Below are 20,904 nucleotides of genomic sequence, written 5' to 3' on the forward strand. Positions count from 1 at the left end.
GGAAAAAAGGGAAAATTTAGAAGGTTTAGATGTTGGTGGTCAACATGAACTTGCACTATTTTTCAAAGGCAAAACAAAGAATACCAAGGGTTCAACAAAATACTTTTATTGTCACAAATATGCACATACAGTCTGGAATTGTAGAAATTGTGTAAGAGATCTTCTGAATGGAAAGGAAACTGCGAATATAGCCAACTTGGATGACATGTTAGAATCAGATAGTGATTAGTGGTCATTAGAACCACCTCCCAAACTATTATAAAAGTAAAAGAGATTTAAGTTGTTCTATTGTGTGTGTTTGTAGTGTGAGTTGAATAAGTTTTATATTTCCAATTCTAGTTATAAAAAGGCTAGGTGGTTCTTAAACTGGAAATTCACCAATGATGGTCAAAGGCGGTTACATTTTAAATGGAGGTCAAGTGAGCACTCGAAGATGTGGTGGTGAAAGAGAGATGTTTGAGAGATTTCAAAGGGGATGTAAGTGCTGATGAAGACGAGTCATACATAGATTATTCTTGTTGTTGTAATACGTGTTTTCAATGTTTTCCATGTAAGTATTAAGGAGGGTGTTAGAAGTAATGTTTCCATGTGTTGTTGTGAACTGTCATCGTAAGTTCTAAGTGTCAATATAGAAGTTTCTCATTCCTAAGTTATGAGTTGGAGTTGTCATGTTTGAGCCATAATTTATTGAAGTTAGTGATTTAAGTCTTGTATATGTAATTAATTTATGTGATCATTTGACAAGAAGCGTGGTTTTGTATTGTGTATGCAACTTCTCTGCTCTCTTCTATCTACCTAAAATGTATATGTAATTTTGAAAGAAATAATGTACCTAAAATTTATATGAAATTCATGTCAAATTTTACCAATAATAACAATATACTATATATAAAATTATTATTTTAAAGGAAAAAGAATAACCTCACCATATTATTTTATCGTGAATTATTTTTGTTTGTTTGTTTATCTTAGCATTAGATTTACATGACAAGGGTTCATATCTTTGAAGTTAAAAAATATTATAATCTTTTTATTTTAGAAAACCTCTTATAAATATAGTTCCATCTCAATACTTGACAAAGATTTAAATATATTAATATACTGTTAAATATGATTCATCTTTCTTTTTATTTCTAAAAATCAATAATAATTAAACTATTTGAAAATATACCATGTATATATTTTTAAACATAAATCACAAAACTATACACAATTCAATTTTTTGATGGGCATATGTCAACAAACCGAGGAAGGTGGTTTACATCTATATGATATCATTCTCCCAATGAATTAGCTGAATTAGGATCATCCAACAAAAAAATGATGTTTATGAAAACATCATAAATTTGAATCTCACAATATTACTAACCACAAAACTCATCATCAATTCTATTTCATATAAAAAAAACTTGAGATAAAGAAGGAAAGTGCACCATTAAATGATGATCGTCACCTTTCATGCTATGGATAACATTTATCATCACCTTTCATACTATGGATAACATTTATAATCGAACTTGGTGTTATTCTCTTATATATAATTGAAATTAAAAACAAAGCATCAAAACTACACATAAGCTCCGACATATTAACATCATTATTAGAGTTATAAAAGTCCATAAACACAATTTATTTTTAATAAAGGTCGTAAGATTTTAAATCCACACCGAAAAATCAAACCGGGTAATGAGAGCTTTTTATTTTCTAAACAAAATACCAAAACATACGAAATTTGTATCGTCGGAGGAATTACATTTTAGTTCAAGATACAATTGTTTTAGAGCATCAATCTTGCGTTAAAAGAAAACTATTTTTTAATTTAAAAGATAACATAAATATTATTAAAAAATACAATTTCGTTATAATAATTTAAATTATCTTAACTGATAACATTATATAAAACAAATTTAATAGGTAGTTTTGATACTTCTAAATTATTTTTTAAGCAAAAAAAATTATTGATAAATGGAAATCAGTATTTAAAATAATTTTTTAAATTTATTAATTTCAAATAAATAAAGTAACAAATAGATTTTTTATTAAAATTATAGAAATATAGAAAGTTTCGTTCAAAAAAAATGATAGGAAATTATCTGGTACCATTTTTTATGTAAAGTTATAAGACACTTGAGAATAAAAAATAGATTTTTATTTTTTAACATATAATAATTCAATTTAAAATAAAATAAAAATAACCTTCTATTAATTAGGAAAAAAACAATTTACTATTTTAAATATTTATTTTGAAATAAAAAATTGACCAAACGAAAAAACAACAACAATGAATACAAACAAAAAACATACAACAATAAATACTGACTGTTCTTTAAATTAAAAAAAAGAAGTAATGCATAATACCAGATGAGAAGTATATTTATTTCAGCGTATTACACCAGGCCACCAGCATGTTGGCTTTACAAGAAAATTATTTCATGCGGATTTTTGTATAGCTATAATCTCTTAGCTACGTGATATGTGTTAGGATATTTCGACACATAGGAAATAGTTAAGTACAACTTGGTCTAGTATAGAGTTAGGTAAAGTGTGTTTCTTTACCTTGTACATTTTGTAACTTACAATCCGACGGTCACGATATGTAGTGATCCGACGGTTCATTCTCTCCTCGGTATTACCGACACTTGATCCGTGGCTTGACACCCGATTGGTCCATGATTTCTATTTAAAGCGCATGGAGGGTCATTTGTAAGGTAATCCGTCTATGAGAGAAGCTTATGTAAATTTTCATTCTTTTATTAATAAATTCCCTGAAGTGGCCGCGTTGGCTCAGGCCATGGACTGTTTCCCTCTTTGAGGGTTTTAACCACGTCAAAAATACTAGTGTATTGATCTGCGATCTGGTTGTGAGCGGTGTCCTTTGGTGTTTTGTCTAAGGAACTTACCCTGTAAATTCCTACATGGTATCAGAGCTATTTGAGGGCCGCGTCCGTTGGTGATCCAAATCTGAAGCCGGTAGAACTACATCCGACTGCCGTTTCCTAGATCTACTGTTTCTGACTGCTTTCGGGCCGAGAGGACTGCTTTGTTGTGTTGTGAGCATCTGTTCCAGTGAGGAACCCCTTACGTTTCACGCGAAAAGGTTTCCGATAGCCCTAGCTGCGTCATTTTTAAGATCTGGAGGTATACAGTGTTTATTTGCAGTTTACAGTTATTTTCTCTCTGTTTATTTCGGTTTTGGTTTATTTAGCCTTTTTTATTACCGAATCTATACCTTTCATTTCTGCGTATGCTCTTTGCCCTGCGACTCTATGCGATCTGGGCAAATCAGAAACAGAAAGGAAGGATTTTTCTCATGCGTATGCTCTTTTCCCTGCGCCTTAGTGTGATCTTGGAAAATCAGAAACATTGAGGAAAATATTTATTTTCTGGCTAAAGCTAACTTTGAGTCGCAAGGTTCATTTTTGAAAATATTTAGTTTTTCGACTAAAGCTAACTTCGAGCCGTAAGGTTCGTTTTCTTTGCATGTCCGTGTTGGGTTTTGTGTTTTTTGTTTTGTAGGGAAAAAGAGCTTTCTCAAAGCAAGCACGCAACCCAAAGCACCCCCCCTCTCTCTCTTTCTCTCTCTCTCTCAAGTTTTTTGTATAGCTCAATTGGTTCAAAGCTATTTTAAGAGAGTAGAGGTCTTGGGTTCAAGTCTCCATTTTGTGGGGGCAGACTTTTTCATTTCCGCACATTCCCGCACTTCGTCGGCAACTTCATCAACTTTTTTTCAAAAAGCCATAACTTCTTCATTTGGAAGTCGTTTTCAAAGACGTTTTTTTTAAACCAGCCTAATTTTTCGAGATCTATCCATTGGAACACTTAGTTTCAGCATCTTTAGCTTCAGTTTCCGTTGAAATGGAAAGTCAATACCAAGTTACCCTTGACAGCATCAACTACTTCCAATGGTTGTCCTACATTGAGGATTTACTTAGAAGTAAAGGTCTCTACAGAATAGCCTCAGGCCAAGAAAAGAAACCGAAGGATGAAGATAAGGATGCTAAATGGGAAAATAGGCAAGATCAAGCATGTGGATTGATAGGGATATCTATTTCTCCAGATCTTAGATTCCATATTGCAGAGCTTGATACTCCTGATGAAGCAATGAAACAAATCAATAAAGTTTTTGGGATTAAAAATGAACTTAGAGCCCATCAACTTGAAAATGAGTTGCTTACATTGAACCCTAATAATTTTTCTTGCATTGAAGATTTCTTGTCCAAGTTCAAGACCCTTAGATATCTCTTGGAAGGTGTTAAGGTTAAGAAAGAAGATAGTAACCTTATCTATTCCATTCTTACTAAGTTGGGACCAGCTTACTCTGTGTTTGTTTCCACCTTCCATTCTACAAGAGAAGCCTTCATTTCTCAAGGAACAGACTACAAGTACCCTTCCTTTGACTCTTTTTGTGATTCTTTAATAAGAGAACAAGGAAAACTCTTACACCTTGGTCTTTTTAATCTTGGAAAATCTTCCAAGAAAGCGTTAGCCGCCCAACAACAACCAAACCCAAAGAATCCTAAGAAGTCATATCCTAAAAAGAATGGTCCTAAACCAAACAAGGGTCCTAAGCAATATCAGCCTCAAAATGAAAAATCATTTCAACAAAATGATAAGACAAATAAAAACAAATGGACGAAGACTGATAGACATTGCAACTTTTGTAATCGAGATGGCCACTTAGAATCCAAATGCTTTAAGAAGATGGAAGCCTTGGAAGCAGCGATGAAAAAACATAACATCCATTTGGAGCAATCTTCAACTTCAACTTCATCTTTAGGAATGACACTTTCTGCATGTGGTTGTCAAGCATCTCGATCTGGCTATGCACTAAATGTATCTTCTTCTTCTCATTCTCATGAGTGGCTCATTGATTCTGGAGCTTCTTATCACATGGCCAAAAACAAAGCCATGTTTTCTTCTTTAAATTATTGTAACACCAAAAATATATATGTTGGTGATGATAGATCTCTTAGTGTTGTAGGGACTGGAACTGTTCATCTAAACAATGGTCAGTTTAATGATGTATTATGTGTTCCAACCTTATCCTGCAACCTTCTATCTGTATATCAGATAACTCATTCAGGTGAAGGTAAAATCATTGAATTTTCACCTCATGATGTTGTAATCAAGGACCTAAGAGATCCTAAACAGATTTTAGCTACTGGCATTGCTGATGATTCTACAAGGTTGTATAAGTTTCACAACTTTGGGTCATCAAATCTTCCCTCAGTATTTGTGGCTCATAACGATGAAGTGAGCAAACTTTGGCATGAGCGATTTGGTCACTTAAACTATCGCTCCCTTCAGCATCTATGTAAATAAAATATGGTAACGGGTCTTCCTATGGTATCTTGCAGAGATGGTGTTTGTTCCGGATGTGTACTCGGAAAACATCATCGGGACAATTTTGAAAAATGTGCCTCTTGGCACGCCTCAGCCCCTTTACAGCTTGTGCATAGTGATTTATGTGGTCCACTTCCAGTTGTTTCATTCTCTGGCTGCAAGTATTTCTTAACTTTCATTGATAATTTCTCCAGACGCACTTGTGTATACTTCTTAAAACTCAAGAGTGAAGTATTTAACACATTTTTGGCCTTCAAGGCCTTTGTTGAAGAACAATCTGGACATCAAATTCTTAAGCTAAGATCTGATAATGGCGGAGAATATGTTAAAAACACATTCATCAACTTTTGCACTGAGAATGGAATTCAAATGCAACATACTATTCCATATACTCCACAACAAAATGGTGTAGCTGAAAGGAAGAATCGCACCTTAAAGGAAATGGCTAATTGTATGCTACAACCTAAAGGACTTGGTCTTAGTTTTTGGGCAGAAGAAATTAACTGTGCAAATTACATAATAAATCGCACTCCTACTAAGGCTTTAAAGAATATCACTCCAGAAGAAGCAAGGAGCTCAATCAAACCAGATGTAAGTCACTTTCGTGTTTTTGGAAGTGAAGCGTGGGCCCATATTCCAGATGAAAAGCATAAAGCTTTAGAACGTAAGAGTGAAAAATGTACTTTTGTTGGATATTCTGAAGATGTCAAAGGCTATAGACTTATTCCATTTAAGTCCAAAAATGTTATCATTAGAAGAGATGTAAAATTTGATGAAAATATATCGGCCTGCGAGCCTAGTCCAGCGGATGTGCCACCTCTCCCTATCTCTTCTACTTTTGAAAACATTTCTTCTTCAGATGATGAAAGTGAGGATGACAATCCTCCCCCACCATCTCAGGATCCTCCTTCAGCTCCTCAGCTTCCAAAATGGGTTCGTGCTACTCGAGATGCAGCAGGTGATCCTACAGATCAGCGACACACACGTTCTCAGTTTGACAGAGCCTCTTCTTTACTGGCTCAAGCTCCAGTAAATTATGATCCTGACACCTTTGCAGAAGCTTCAGGCCATCCAGATTGGGAAGCAGCTATGAATGAAGAATATCTTTCATTATTGGCAAATGATACATGGGATCTTGTTCCTCTACCAAAGGGATGAAAACTTGTTAGATGCAAATTGGTTTACAGAACCAAGTATGGACTAGATGGTAAAATTGATAAACATAAAGCTCGTCTTGTTGCTAAAGGTTTTTCATAGGTTGAAGGCATTGACTACACTGAAACCTTCTCCCCTGTTGCCAAAATGAACTCTATCCGCCTTGTTCTTTCCCTTGCTGTCTCGTTCAAATGGGAAGTCCATTAGATGGATGTTAAATCTGCCTTCTTGCATGGGGACTTGCATGAAGAAATCTATATGGAAAAACCTATTGGCTTTATACAAACAGACTCCAGCCTTGTATGTTGGCTTAAGAAATCCCTTTATGGTATCAAGCAAGCTCCTCGAGCTTGGTATGCAAAAATGGATAACTTTCTTTTAGAATCTGGCTTCTCTAGGTGTCATTCTGACAATACTGTCTACACCAAGAAAGTGGGCAAGTCTCTTATCATTCTTGTTCTTTATGTTGATGATCTTATCCTGACTGGTAGTGATCCCAACCTTATAAACCATGTGAAGTCTAACCTTAAAAGGAAGTTTGAAATGACAGACTTAGGACACTTACATTATTTTCTCGGTCTTCAAGTCTTGCAATCCAAGGAAGGTATTTCCGTTTCTCAGTCCAAGTATGCCTGTCATATTCTACGCCATTTTCACATGGAAGACTGTAAGCCAGCCCCTTCTCCGTTTCAGTCTCGAGTCAAACTTTCAGTCACTTGTACTTCTCCTGAAGTTGATGCTACCTTATACTGTCAACTTGTAGGAAAACTTTTGTATCTAACCCATAGTCGTCCTGACCTTTCCTTTGTTGTTGGCCTTGTTGCTCGGTTTATGCAAAACCCACGTGAAAGTCATTGGAAAGCAGCTAAAAGAATACTTCGTTATGTTCGAGGTACAGTTCAGTTTGGGAAGAATACTTCGTTATGTTCTTGAAGTGCAATATTGTTCAACAGATGATCAAGTTGTAGACATCTTCACAAAGGCTCTCACAGAGGCGAAGTTCACTAAACTTCGATTTATGGTTGGAGTTCAGGAAGTTGTCACTAAGGGGAGATAGGCTCTAGTGCCTCCTTCCTTCTCCTATTGTGTCATATTTGTAAATCCTTCAATCCTATCCCAAGTTGTTCTTAAGGGGGGATGTTAGGAAATTCCGACACATAGGAAATAGTTAAGTACAACTTGGTCTAGTATAGAGTTAGGTAAAGTGTGTTTCTTTACCTTGTACATTTTGTAACTTACAATCCGACGGTCACGATATGTAGTGATCCGACGGTTCATTCTCTCCTCGGTATTACCAACACTTGATCCGTGGCTTGACACCCGATTGGTCCATGATTTCTATTTAAAGCGCATGGAGGGTCATTTGTAGGGTAATCTGTCTATGAGAGAAGCTTATGTAAATTTTCATTCTTTTATTAATAAATTGCCTGAAGTGGCCGCGTTGGCTCATGCCGTGGACTGTTTCCCTCTTTGAGGGTTTTAACCACGTCAAAAATGCTGGTGTATTGATCTGCGATCTGGTTGTGAGCGGTGTCCTTTGGTGTTCTGTCTGAGGAACTTACCCTGTAAATTCCTACCTTATGCCTAAAAGAGACTTGGTATACCATTCCAAAATGGAACCAAACAAAAACATGGTCTCACGGGCACACTTGTGTAAGGATGCTCCTCTTTCAATCTTACAACAACAAATTCCCAATGGTAAAGGTATGTGCAAATTCTTAATCAAGAGAAATAAGTATGATTTTATGTTAAAATAAATAATGTTTTTTTAATAAATCCTCTATAGTGTGGTAGGGTTTTGGTTAAAACATTGAAGAGTTCTCTATAATATTTAAGGTTTTTAGTTAAAACATTGGGAAAGACGGTTAAATACAGGTTTTTCTTGTTAAAATATTTGAAACGATTGTTAAAATACTTATTGTTATATTGAAAATAAAAATAAAGTATTTTCATTTTTCTAATTATTTTGTTTCACTAGTGAAAAATAAAAATATTTTTATTTTATATTAAAAAATAAAAGAGAAAATAAATATACTTTATAATATATTTAATATATAAGATATACAAACCAATGATCAACATATTTTGCAAGATAATGAAAATGTCTTTCGGATTAATCACATCATTAAGATTTAGTTAAGGTTTTGAAGCATCTAATGTGGTTCATTCTCAAGACAAAGGTGAAAAAACCAATCTACCCTGAAGTTTAAATAACATAGATGCTTCCAGGTCCAAAGTTAACCGTTGGGAATTCTTAATTCTTAATGTATAATTAAATATTAATTTTATTTATTTTGATTTATTCAATTTAATCTAATTTAATACCAAAATGACAATACTTCTATTCTTCTAATAACTAATTCCTAACAGGTAACATTGGAACTAGATGCATCTCTATTATTTAAACTTATGGATAGATTGATTTTTTCACCTTTGTGACGATGAACCACCGTAGATGGTTCAAAAATTCAATCAAATCATGATGATGTGATTAATCCAAAAGGCAAATTCATTATCAATATGGACCACAAAAGTCCAATATCTAACTTATTTTGCAAAACTTAATTTTATCTTTGCATCAAAAATTCACCTCAATTCCAAAGAATAAAATCTAACAATTAAATTTTTTAATAACATCAGTCAATTTTAATTTTATCAAGGATCACAATAGTATCATAATCAACACTATTCAAAAAAATATAATCTATTACAAATTGGAGGTCTTATACCCAATTGAGTGTCTACTTCACAATAATATCATAATCAACACTATTCACAAAAATATGATCTATTACAAATTGGAGGTCTTATACCCAATTGAGTGTCTACTTCACAATAGTATTATAATCAACATTATTTACAAAAATATGACATTTTACAAATTGGAGGTCTTATACCCAATTGAGTGTCTACTTCATCGTCCTTGACAATTCCCAATCTAATTGACTCCATCACCAAAACCTAGCCATTCACACAAAATTATCAAAACATTAAAAAAAATGAAATATAAATTATTAAAAATAAATTAAAATAATATAGAAAAATAAAATTGATAACTACAAATATAATTAAGTAAAAATGATTATTTAAATTCTTATAGAAAATTTCTTATAACTTTTCAATAAAGGAAACCATTTTCTTGTGTACATTTCTACAATGTTAATTGAACATAAAATTATTTGTAAAGAGTAATTCATCCAATTATTGTTATTAAAAGGTAAAAAAATATGATGAAAGATGCACTCTTAAAGAACTTAGATAAAGAAATAAAGAGTTTATGATGCACTATTTCCATTTCATGATTTGATTGTGTAGAAGAAGCAAGGATAAAATGGAATCAAGATGAGAATGTATGCAAGATGATTTAGTGACTACAAGAGGATTTGGATGCAATAAAACAATAATGTCAAATAAGGATTTGTTATGTTATCAACATCACTTATGCCTATGTAAGAATTATCAATTCAGAAAAGATGACTTTTTTGAATTACACAACTCTCTTATCAAATGACTTTTGGTATTCTTCAAAAGATTCTATAAGATCAAGAAATATACTCTCCGAGACCTTAAAGAAAATATACAAAAGTTTATGGCTGAGTGTGTAGTTTTTTAGTTCAATAAGGGACAAACAATTAAGAACCAAATGCTCCTACAACCAAAATCCATACCAAGCCAATCTTGGAAAGAAGTTTCAATGGGTTTTATTATTATTTGATTTACCCATTTTATCTCTCTTTCTCATCTTTTTAAATCAAGTAAAATGGTTGAAACATTCATGGAAATAGTTCAAAACCTACATGAAATCCCAAAGATTATTTTAAGTGACAAAGATCCATTTTTCACTAGAAACTTTTGGAATAAAATATTTTTTTGTTCTACTACTTGATTGTTTCATAGCTCATCTCACCATCCGCACTCATGTGGTAAAACTAATATTGTGAATAATTGTTTAGAAGAATACCTATGTTGTTTTTCCCCTGATTAATAGACATAGTGTGTCAAGTGGTTTCCCTTAGGAGAATGGTGGTAGAACATATCCTTCCATACTTGATAAAAAAATGTCCCCATTTATGGAAATTTATGGATATTATCCTCCATCCATTACATCACCCTTAAAAGGCACTTTAAGGCTCAAAATATGGCGTATGACATAGGGAACAAACAAAAGGTTCTCAAATAATTGAAAGACAACTTGGTTGTAGCAAAAAATAGGATGAGACAAGCAGCAGAACAATATTAGAATGAAAGAGAATTTGATGTGGGAATTATGTTAAGAACTAAATTGGTGAGACTACACAAGTGAGTTGGCGGAAAAGGTTTTAATCCCTTTTGCTGTATTATATTGATCTCAATGTCTGAACTTATAATACGTCAATGGCCATTCTAAATCTATATCACACTAACAAGTCATCGGTGAATCATCATTACACCTTATTAAAATAAAAAATTACAAGTATATTCTTCCTTTGACAAATTTAATATTTGGAATACCACACATAAACCTATAAACAAATGTAATACACAGATTTACCAATGACCACAACAACTATTTAAAGTACTAAATAGTACATATATGAATTATTTTCTATAATACCATGCTATTATAATACTGTAATAGATTTTTAAGAATTGGTTTAGTATGTTGAGAACATACAAAGTTATTTAGTGAATTAAATCTTTAGTTGGGTTTTCATTACAATTATCTTTCCGTTACCATTTGTTTGCTTATGATTTCATTAGTTCACAATATACAACTTCTAGTATTTCGTGGAAAAGTAATATTTTATTAATTAGATTTTCGGGTGCTTCCCATCCATCATTAGAGATTCCCATCCATTTACATTGAGCTAACCAACGGATTTGGTTACCAAGTTGTTATAAGATGGTATGAAAGTAGGTGTATGTCACTTTTGTTGTGTATTTTTAAAAAACGGGAAAAACAATAAAAATAAACGTTTTTGGTTTTCATTTGATAGAGAAAAAAACAATAAAAATATAGGTCTTTGGTTTTCATTTGATAGAGAAAGGCCTTAGTGTTACACACGGGATAATATGGAAATATCTACTTTTAATTTTTAATTAATTAGTGCTCGAAAAACTATAAAGGGAGATATAGCCCCCACATATCACCCTTCTTAAGTGAAAAAATCAACTCATAGAAGAATGTTTCATTCAACAAACCTTAGCTGTCAACCAGAGAATTTAATATAGGCATCATTTTCTATGTTGAAAAATAGATTCAAAGGTCTTTAAAGTGGTGAATTGTGGAAAAGATTTGATGTAATAAAAAAATTATAATATATACTAGAGATCATTCACTTTCAACCTCAAAACCCTAACCAAAAAGGGTCGGTTCTCATATCGTTTAAATGGTTGGGTTTTGTTATTAAAATAGTTTGTATCTCATCTAATGCCAAAGCTTAGCTTCATATTTGCATGTATTCTCCTATAGTGTGTGTATTAATATCTCTTCCAAAAAAATGTTAAAAAGATGGAATATTTAAATCCAACGTTGTGTTTTGTTGTTAAAAGAGTTTATATCAATTCTAATACGAAAGTGTAGCTTCATATATGTATGTTTTTTCTTACTATTGTGTATAAAATATTTTTAAAAAATGTTGAAAATGTTCAGAATCAAAGAATATAAGAGGGGTGTGAAATATTATTATACAAAATTTTATATTTGTTTATTTCAGTAATTAATAAAATGTATTCAGTCAACACAATAAGTCATCATTCACATAAAATTTCAAACATGAAATAATGAGGAAACCCACACGGGAGAAAAACATAAGTTCAATTTTGATTATGATGTAATTCTGAGTTCAACTATTGATTAGATCAATTTTCGTAAGTACGGACTCACAGTGGGCACCAACCCCTCCAGGTCTATGAGCCCCAAATTGCTTGAGGCACCAACTTGCAAAAACCAATGATATCTACATTTCATTCATTTTTAGACTGAGATCTCTAACATTAAAGTGTTCTTGAATAATTTGATAATTCTTTAAACTTGTCTTTAGCAACAAATTACATGTTGCACATGGTGTTGTCATTGATGATGAAAATATGTCATTGATGTCAAAGGAGATGTCTAAATAACCAACAATATCACTCATCATACCCAAGAAAGTAGTAATATACTCTATGAAGCACTGTGATATTTGGATCTCTTACAGTAACCCATCACATGAAGATATAGGTGCCTAGAGTTATTTGAGTTTTTGATATAGTTATGATGTGTAATCGATCTTATGAGTAGTAAGGTTATGTAGGCTTCATTGATACCTTTCCAACAATATATTATGCTCTAAAAGATTCCTCCCGGGTGAGAAGTTATGGTTATTTGAAGTCAATGTTAGTTGGAAGCCCAAATTACAAGGTTGACACCCAAAATACTAATGCATTAAAAATTGCACACCTTTCGAGAAAATCAATGGTCCATTGATCAGGTCAACAGTGGATGAACAAAACGTTGGCATCACCTTTAATGCAATGAAAGAGTGTGCATCTACCACAAATCATACCACAAAGATAACAAAACATACACACCATTTAATCATCGCTCGATACCAAATTAAATAATGACACATGGTAGCATTTCATATGATGATGACATGGACCATTTGGAAGATTTACACGAGGCTCATTCAAATAGGCAGAAATTGACACGAGGCTCATTCAAATAGGCAGAAATAGTGAACATCACATGTCAACGTATGACATCATTGCAATGACATGGTGTCGCCAAGGGTTTCCTTGTGGCAAGTAGATTTGACACATTTTTATTGGTGCAATGTATGAAAATAGGTGATATGTGCAGCCGCTCATGAGCTACGATGTGGCATGATGACATCATGTAGAAAGCTAGTGGCCCCAGGATAGGATCACACATGGTGGTCACTTGGTCGTAAAACACAAACATCAATATAATTATCCATCACATGGATTGGTTGTGAAATATCACATGGTCTCAATTATTTGTTTGAAATCCTGGTTTATAGGATTGAATGATAGTGGCCCATGGTCAATGTATCCCAACAACTGAGACTAGTTTGGTCATATACATATATAGGCTCATTCATCGTTCAGATACACACACGCTTGTTTGATTGAAAAAGTATTATTTTTAATAGTGATTTGTTTCGAAGTTAGCTATGGAGTTCTAGTTCAAAATTTTAGTTTGATGACGAGTTCAATGTTCTACTTATGTTCGATGATATCTCTTGGCTTTGTTTAAACCTGGTGGAAGCCCTGGTGGGATCCTAAGTTTGGCAAAGGTCATCAACAAGGTTTGCTTTGGATTGTCGTTGGAAGAGGTCGTAAGCATGGTTTGATTTAGATCATTATTTGCAGGGATCATAAATTATGGTTTAATTTGGCTCAAGTTTATAAGAATGGTTTTCTTTGGCTCATCGACGTTGGTGGCAGTGATACGTTGGTTTAATTTGGCTCGTCATTGAAAAAGGTTGTAAGCATGGTTTCTATTAGGTTCCTATAATACTATTATGACCCTCATATTGTTATTATTGTGCCTCATGTAGCCCCCATATTTTTTATTGTTGTGCCCCATAGAAGCCCAATATTGTTATTGTTGTGCCATTACATTATTATTGTTAAGTAGGCCTTGATTATATTGTGACCCTTTTGTTTGAATCATTTTTTAGCCAAATGATAAATCTCAAACAAAAGGGTTTAATATCGGATCACATTGAGTACTTCCAGAGATTAAATATCAAGGTAGTTGATATTCCAAAGGAGAATATCATTGACGTCTTCATTTGGGAACCTAATTCATTGGAAAATGAATTCGGAGTGACAAGAAAAGTTTAAAGGAAATTATGGCAACAAGGAGGTCTACCACTCACAACTATAAATATGGAAGTATTGTTGCCACTAGAATCCCACAACCTAAAAGTTTGACATCACAACAACTTGAAGAAAAAATAGCAAAAGGGATTCATTACAATTGTGATAGAAAATACACTAAAGGTCATAAGTGTGCTGAGAAAAATATATTCTAAATAGATTGTGAAGAGGAGGAAGAAAAGAAAATGGAAACATGAAAAGAAGAGGATATACACCAAGGAAAAACCTCACAGAAGAAGAAATGGATCTGACAGTATCATGTAATGCATTTACGGGAATTTCAACTCCTCAAACTCTCAAGATAAAAGGATATATCAAGAAGAAAAAAGTAATAATGTCGATTGGTTCATGTATACCCATAATTTTATTCATTGTAAGATAACAAAGTAATTTAATTGCTTTCTATATCCAACATCAAAGTTTCAAGTGATGGTTGCAAATGGAGGAACTATAAATTTCTCACGGAAGTGCCATAATATCAAGATAACCATGGAGGAATATATATTGAATAGTCTAACTCTTTCTATTCTAATGGGAGGTGTTGATGTTGAATTAGGATTCCAATTGTTACAATATTTGGGGATGATAGCTTTTAATTTTCAAGAATTTTTCTTGAATTTCTTCTAGGAAGGAAAGGAAATTGAATTAAGTGGTTTCATAGGGAAATTGAGGAAGATAACAAACTCTAATGGCATCAAAAAGCTTTTGAATGAAGCAAAACAAGGTGCAATTGAAAAATTATGCTCACTCGTTTTTCAAACATCGAAATCATCCATTTCTCCATATCTCCAAAGGGTCTTGGACGATCATTCCAAGTTATTTGAGACTCACAAAGGTCTTCTACCTATTTGTGATCATGATCATGCTATTCACTTGATTCCAAGAAGTGTTATGCCCAAAATCATACCTTATATATATACTTATTCCTAAAAGAGTGAAATTGAACGTATGGTTATAGGAATGTTAGAGGGAGGTATAATTCAACCTAGCCAAAGTTTCTTCTCTTCTCCAGTAGTATTCGTGCACAAGAAGGATGGACCATCGCGTATGTTTCCAAATTATAAAGAGCTAAATAAGCTCAACATTAAAGATAAATTTCCCATTCATGTTACTAATTAATTTTTCGATGAATTACATGGAGAAATTTGCTTAACCAAGTTGGATCTTCATTCTAGATATCATCAAATTAGAATGAAAGAAGAATACATTCAAAAAATAGAGTTTAAAACTCATGAAGGTCATTATGAATTTTTGGTCATGCTTTTTTGCCTTACTAATGCACCTTCCACATTTTAAGGTTTCATGAATTCCACATTTCATGAAGTCTTCAAAATATCATGTTCAACATGTTGAGAGGGTGCTTAATCTATTGGAGAAGAAACAATTATATGAAAAACCCTCCATATGTTTCTTTGGGGTGCAGGAGGTGGAATATTTGGGTCATATTGTATCTCATGAGGATATTAAGGTAGACCCTAACAAAATGAAATCCATCAAGGAATTGAGAATACCCACAACCCTAAAGCATCTTCAAGGATTTCTCTGGTTGACAGGGTATCATCGTAATTTTGTTAATAATTATGGGAAAATAAGAACACCTCCAACAACATTGATGAAGAAAGATGAATTGTTTTGGACTCCAAAAGCAACTACGGCCTTTGAACATCTTAAAGAGGCAATGTGTCAAGTCTGGCCTTAGCTACACCACACTTCACAAAAACCTTTATTGTGGAATGTGATGCCTCGGGAAATGGAATTGGTGTTGTTTTAATGCAAGAAGAAAGATCCATTTCTTTCGAAAGTCGTCCAATCAAGGGAAAGTATTTACATAAGTCTATTTATGAGAAGGAAATGTTGGCAATACTACATTCCCTAAAGCAGTGGCACACTTACCTAATGGGAAGACACTTCAAGGTAAAAACATGTCATGATAGTCTTATATACCTTTTGGAACAAAGATTATCTTTAGAATAGTAGCAAAAATGGGTCACAAAGATGTTGGGTTATGACTTTAAAATCATCTATAAAAAAGGGAAGAAAAATGTTGTTGCAGATGCACCCTCAAGAAGGGATGAGGATGTGGAATCATTGCTATGTGCCATTTATATTATCCAATTCGATTGGATAACTGAAGCAAAACATGAATGGAAGAATGAGGAAGAGGTGTGGACACTCATTCAAAATATACAACAAGATCCCAATACATCTAACACATTTATGTCGAAAAAATTATTCATTATGGTACAAATATTTCTTATATATATATGTAAGAAATCCCAACTCAAACAAAAGATTATTTCGGAACTACACACCTCTCCTTTAGAAGGACACTTGGGATTTTTAGAAACTTACCACAGTGTAAGGAATGGATTTTTTTTGGGATGGCCTTAAATCTGATATTCAAAAGTTTGTGGCAAAATATCTAGTTTTCCACCAAAATAAAGTTGAGATAATTAAAATCCTAGGACTATTACAACCTTTACACATCCAAGTTATCATTGGTAGGAGGTCTCTATATTTCATTCATTTTTATACTGAGATCTCTAACTTTAAAGTGTTCTTGAATAATTTGATAATTCTTTAAACTTGTCTTTAGCAACAAATTACATGTTGCACATGGTGTTGTCATTGATGATGAAAATATGTCATTGATGTCAAAGGAGATGTCTAAATAACCAACAATATCACTCATCATACCCAAGAACGTAGTAATATACTCTACGAAGCACTGTGATATTTGGATCTCTTACAGTAACCCATCACATGAAGATATAGGTGCCTAAAGTTATTTGAGTTTTTTATATAGTTATGATGTGTAATAGATCTTATGAATAGTAAGGTTATGTAGGCATCATTGATACCTTTCCAACAATATATCATGCTCTAAAAGATTCCTCCCGAGTGAGAAGTTATGGTTATTTGAAGTCAATGTTAGTTGGAGGCCCAAACTACAAGGTTGACACCCAAAATACTAATGCATTAAAAATTGCACATCTTTTGGGCAAATCAATGGTCCATTGATCAGGTCAACAGTGTATGAACAACATCTGCCACAAATCATACCACAAAGATAACGAATCATACGCACCATTTAATCATCGCTCGATACCCAATTAAATAATGAACATGGTAGCATTTCATATGATGATGACATGGACCATTTGGAAGATTGACACGAGGCTCATTCAAATAGGTATAAACTGACACGAGGCTCATTCAAATAGGCAGAAATAGTGAACATGACATGTCAACGTATGACATCATTACAATGACATGGTGTCGACAAGGGTTTCCTTGTGGCATGTAGATTTGACACATTTTTATTGGTGGAATGTATGAAAATAGGTGATATGTGCAACCAGTCATGAGCTACGATGTGGCATGATGACATCATGTAGAAAGCTAGTGGCCCCAGGATAGGATCACACATGGTGGTCACTTGGTCATAAAACACAAACATCAATATAATTATCCATCACATGGATTGGTTGTGAAATATCACATGGTCTCAATTATTTGTTTGAAATCCTGGTTTATAGGATTGAATGACAGTGGCCCATGGTCAGTGTATCCCAACAAACGAGACTAGTTTGGTCATATACATATAGAGGCTCCTTCATCGTTCAGATACACACAAGCTTGTTTCATTGAAAAAGTATTATTTTTTATAGTGATTTGTTTCGAAGTTAGCTATGGAGTTCTAGTTCAAAATTTTAGTTTGATGACGAGTTCAATGTTCTACTTATGTTCGATGATATCTCTTGGATTTGTTTAAACCTGGTGGAAGCCCTGGTGGGATCCTAAGTTTGGAAAAGGTCATCAACAAGGTTTTCTTTGGATTCTCGTTGGAAGAGGTCGTAATCATGGTTTGATTTGGATCATTATTTGCAGGGGTCATAAATTATGGTTTAATTTGGCTGAAGTTTATAAGAATGGTTTTATTTGGCTCATCGACGTTGGTGGCAATGATACGTTGGTTTAATTTGGCTCATCATTGACAAAGGTTGTAAGCATGGTTTCTGTTAGGTTCCTATAATATTATTATGACCCTCATATTGTTATTATTGTGCCTCATGTAGCCCCCATATTTTTATTGTTGTGCCCCATAGAAGCCCACTATTGTTATTGTTGTGCCATTATATTATTATTGTTAAGTAGGCCTTGATTATATTGTGACCGTTTTGTTTGAATCAGGTTTTAGCCAAATGATAAATTTCAAACAAAAGGGTTTAATATTGGATCACATTGAGGACTTCCAAAGATTAAATATCAAGGTAGTTGATATTCCAAAGGAGAATATCATTGACGTCTTCATTTGGGAACCTAATTCATTGGAAAATGAATTCGGAGTGACAAGAAAAGTTTAAAGAAAAATTATGGCAACAATGAGGTCTACCACTCACAACTATAAATATGGAAGTATTGTTGCTACTAGAATCCCACAACCTAAAAGTTTGACATCACAACAACTTGAAGAAAAAATAGCAAAAGGGATTCATTACAATTGTGATAGAAAATACACTAAAGGTCATAAGTGTGCCGAGAAAAATATATTCTAAATAGATTGTGAAGAGGAGGAAGAAAAGAAAATGGAAACATGAAAAGAAAAGGATATACACCAAGAAAAAACCTCACAGAAGAAGAAATGTATCCGACAATATCATGTAATGCATTTACGGGAATTACAACTCCTCAAACTCTCAAGATAAAAGGATATATCAAGAAGAAAAAAGTAATAGTGTCGATTGATTCATGTATAACCATAATTTTATTCATTGTAAGATAGCAAAGTAATTTAATTGCTTTCTATATCCAACATAAAAGTTTCAAGTGATGGTTGCAAATGAGGAACTATAAATTTCTCACGGAAGTGCCATAATATCAAGATAACCATGGAGGAATATATATTGAATAGCCTAACTCTTTCTATTCTAATGGGAGGTGTTGATGTTGAATTAGGATTCCAATTGTTACAATCTTTGGGGATGATAACTTTTAATTTTCAAGAATTTTTCTTGAATTTCTTCTAGGAAGGAAAGGAAATTGAATTAAGGGGTTTCACAGGGAAATTGAAGAAGATAACAAACTCTAATGGCATCAAAAAGCTTTTGAATGAAGCAAAACAAGGTGCAATTGAAAAATTATGCTCACTCGATTTTCAAACATTGAAATCATCCATTTCTCCATATCTCCAAAGGGTCTTGGACGATCATTCCAAGGTATTTGAGACTCCCAAAGGTCTTCTAACTATTCGTGATCATGATCATGCTATTCACTTGATTCCAAGAAGTGTTATGCCCAAAATCATACCTTATATATATACTTATGTCTAAAAGAGTGAAATTGAATGTATGGTTGTAGAAATGTTAGAGGGAGGTATAATTCAACCCAGCCAAAGTTTCTTCTCTTCTCCAGTAGTATTCATGCACAAGAAGGATGGACCATCGTGTATGTTTCCAAATTATAAAGAGCTAAATAAGCTAAACATTAAAGATAAATTTCCCATTCATGTTACTAATTAATTGTTCAATGAATTACATGGAGAAATTTGCTTAACCAAGTTGGATCTTCATTCTAGATATCATCAAATTAGAATGAAAGAAGAATACATTCAAAAAATAGAGTTTAGAACTCATGAAGGTCATTATGAATTTTTGGTCATGCTTTTTGGCCTTACTAATGTACCTTCCACATTTGAAGGTTTCATGAATTCCACATTTCATGAAGTCTTCAGAATATCATGTTCAACATGTTGAGAGGGTGCTTAATCTATTGGAGAAAAAACAATTATATGCAAAACCCTCCATATGTTTCTTTGCGGTGCAGGAGGTGGAATATTTGGGTCATATTGTATCTCATGAGGATATTAAGGTAGACCCTAACAAAATTAAATCCATCAAGGAATTGAGAATCCCCACAACCCTAAAGCGTCTTCAAGGATTTCTCTGGTTGATAGGATATCATAGTAATTTTGTTAATAATTATGGTAAAATAACAACACCTCCAACAACATTGATGAAGAAAGATGCATTGTTTTGGACTCCAAAAGCAACTACGGCCTTTGAACATCTTAAAGAGGCAATGTGTCAAGCTCTGGTCTTAGCTACACCACACTTCACAAAAACCTTTATTGTGGAATGTGATGCCCCAGGAAATGGAATTGGTGTTGTTTTAATGCAAGAAGAAAGATCCATTTCTTTCGAAAGTCGTCCAATCAAAGGAAAGTATTTACATAAGTCTATTTATGAGAAGGAAATGTTGGCAATACTACATTCCCTAAAGCAGTGGCACCCTTACCTAATGGGAAGACACTTCAAGGTAAAAACATATCATGATAACCTTATATACTTTTTGGAACAAATATTATCTTAAGAAGAGCAGCAAAAATGGGTCACAAAGATGTTGGGTTATGAATTTAAAATCATCTACAAAAAGGGAAGAAAAATGTTGTTGCAGATGCACCCTCAATAAGGGATGAGAATGTGGAATCATTGCTATGTGCCATTTATATTATCCAACTCGATTGGATAACTGAAG

General features: G+C 33.3%; 1 protein-coding gene across 2 annotated transcripts in view; it reads right to left on the minus strand.

The window, feature by feature from the left end:
• Window positions 1-9,103: 9,103 nt before the first annotated feature.
• Window positions 9,104-20,904, minus strand: part of LOC149212051 (MADS-box protein SOC1-like) — a 310,257-nt gene continuing 298,456 nt past the window's right edge. For both annotated transcript variants that reach the window (XM_089391668.1, XM_089391667.1), the window contains exon 6: window positions 9,104-9,459. In XM_089391668.1, the coding sequence (XP_089247794.1) occupies window positions 9,352-9,459 (108 nt within the window). In that variant the 3' untranslated portion in view covers window positions 9,104-9,351. The remainder of the gene's footprint in view (window positions 9,460-20,904) is intronic.

The sequence above is a fragment of the Pinus tabuliformis genome, chromosome 1_1 (genome assembly GCF_031772625.1).
Source record: "Pinus tabuliformis cultivar Carrire ecotype Pingquan chromosome 1_1, CPIR1, whole genome shotgun sequence".
NCBI lineage: Eukaryota > Viridiplantae > Streptophyta > Pinopsida > Pinales > Pinaceae > Pinus > Pinus tabuliformis.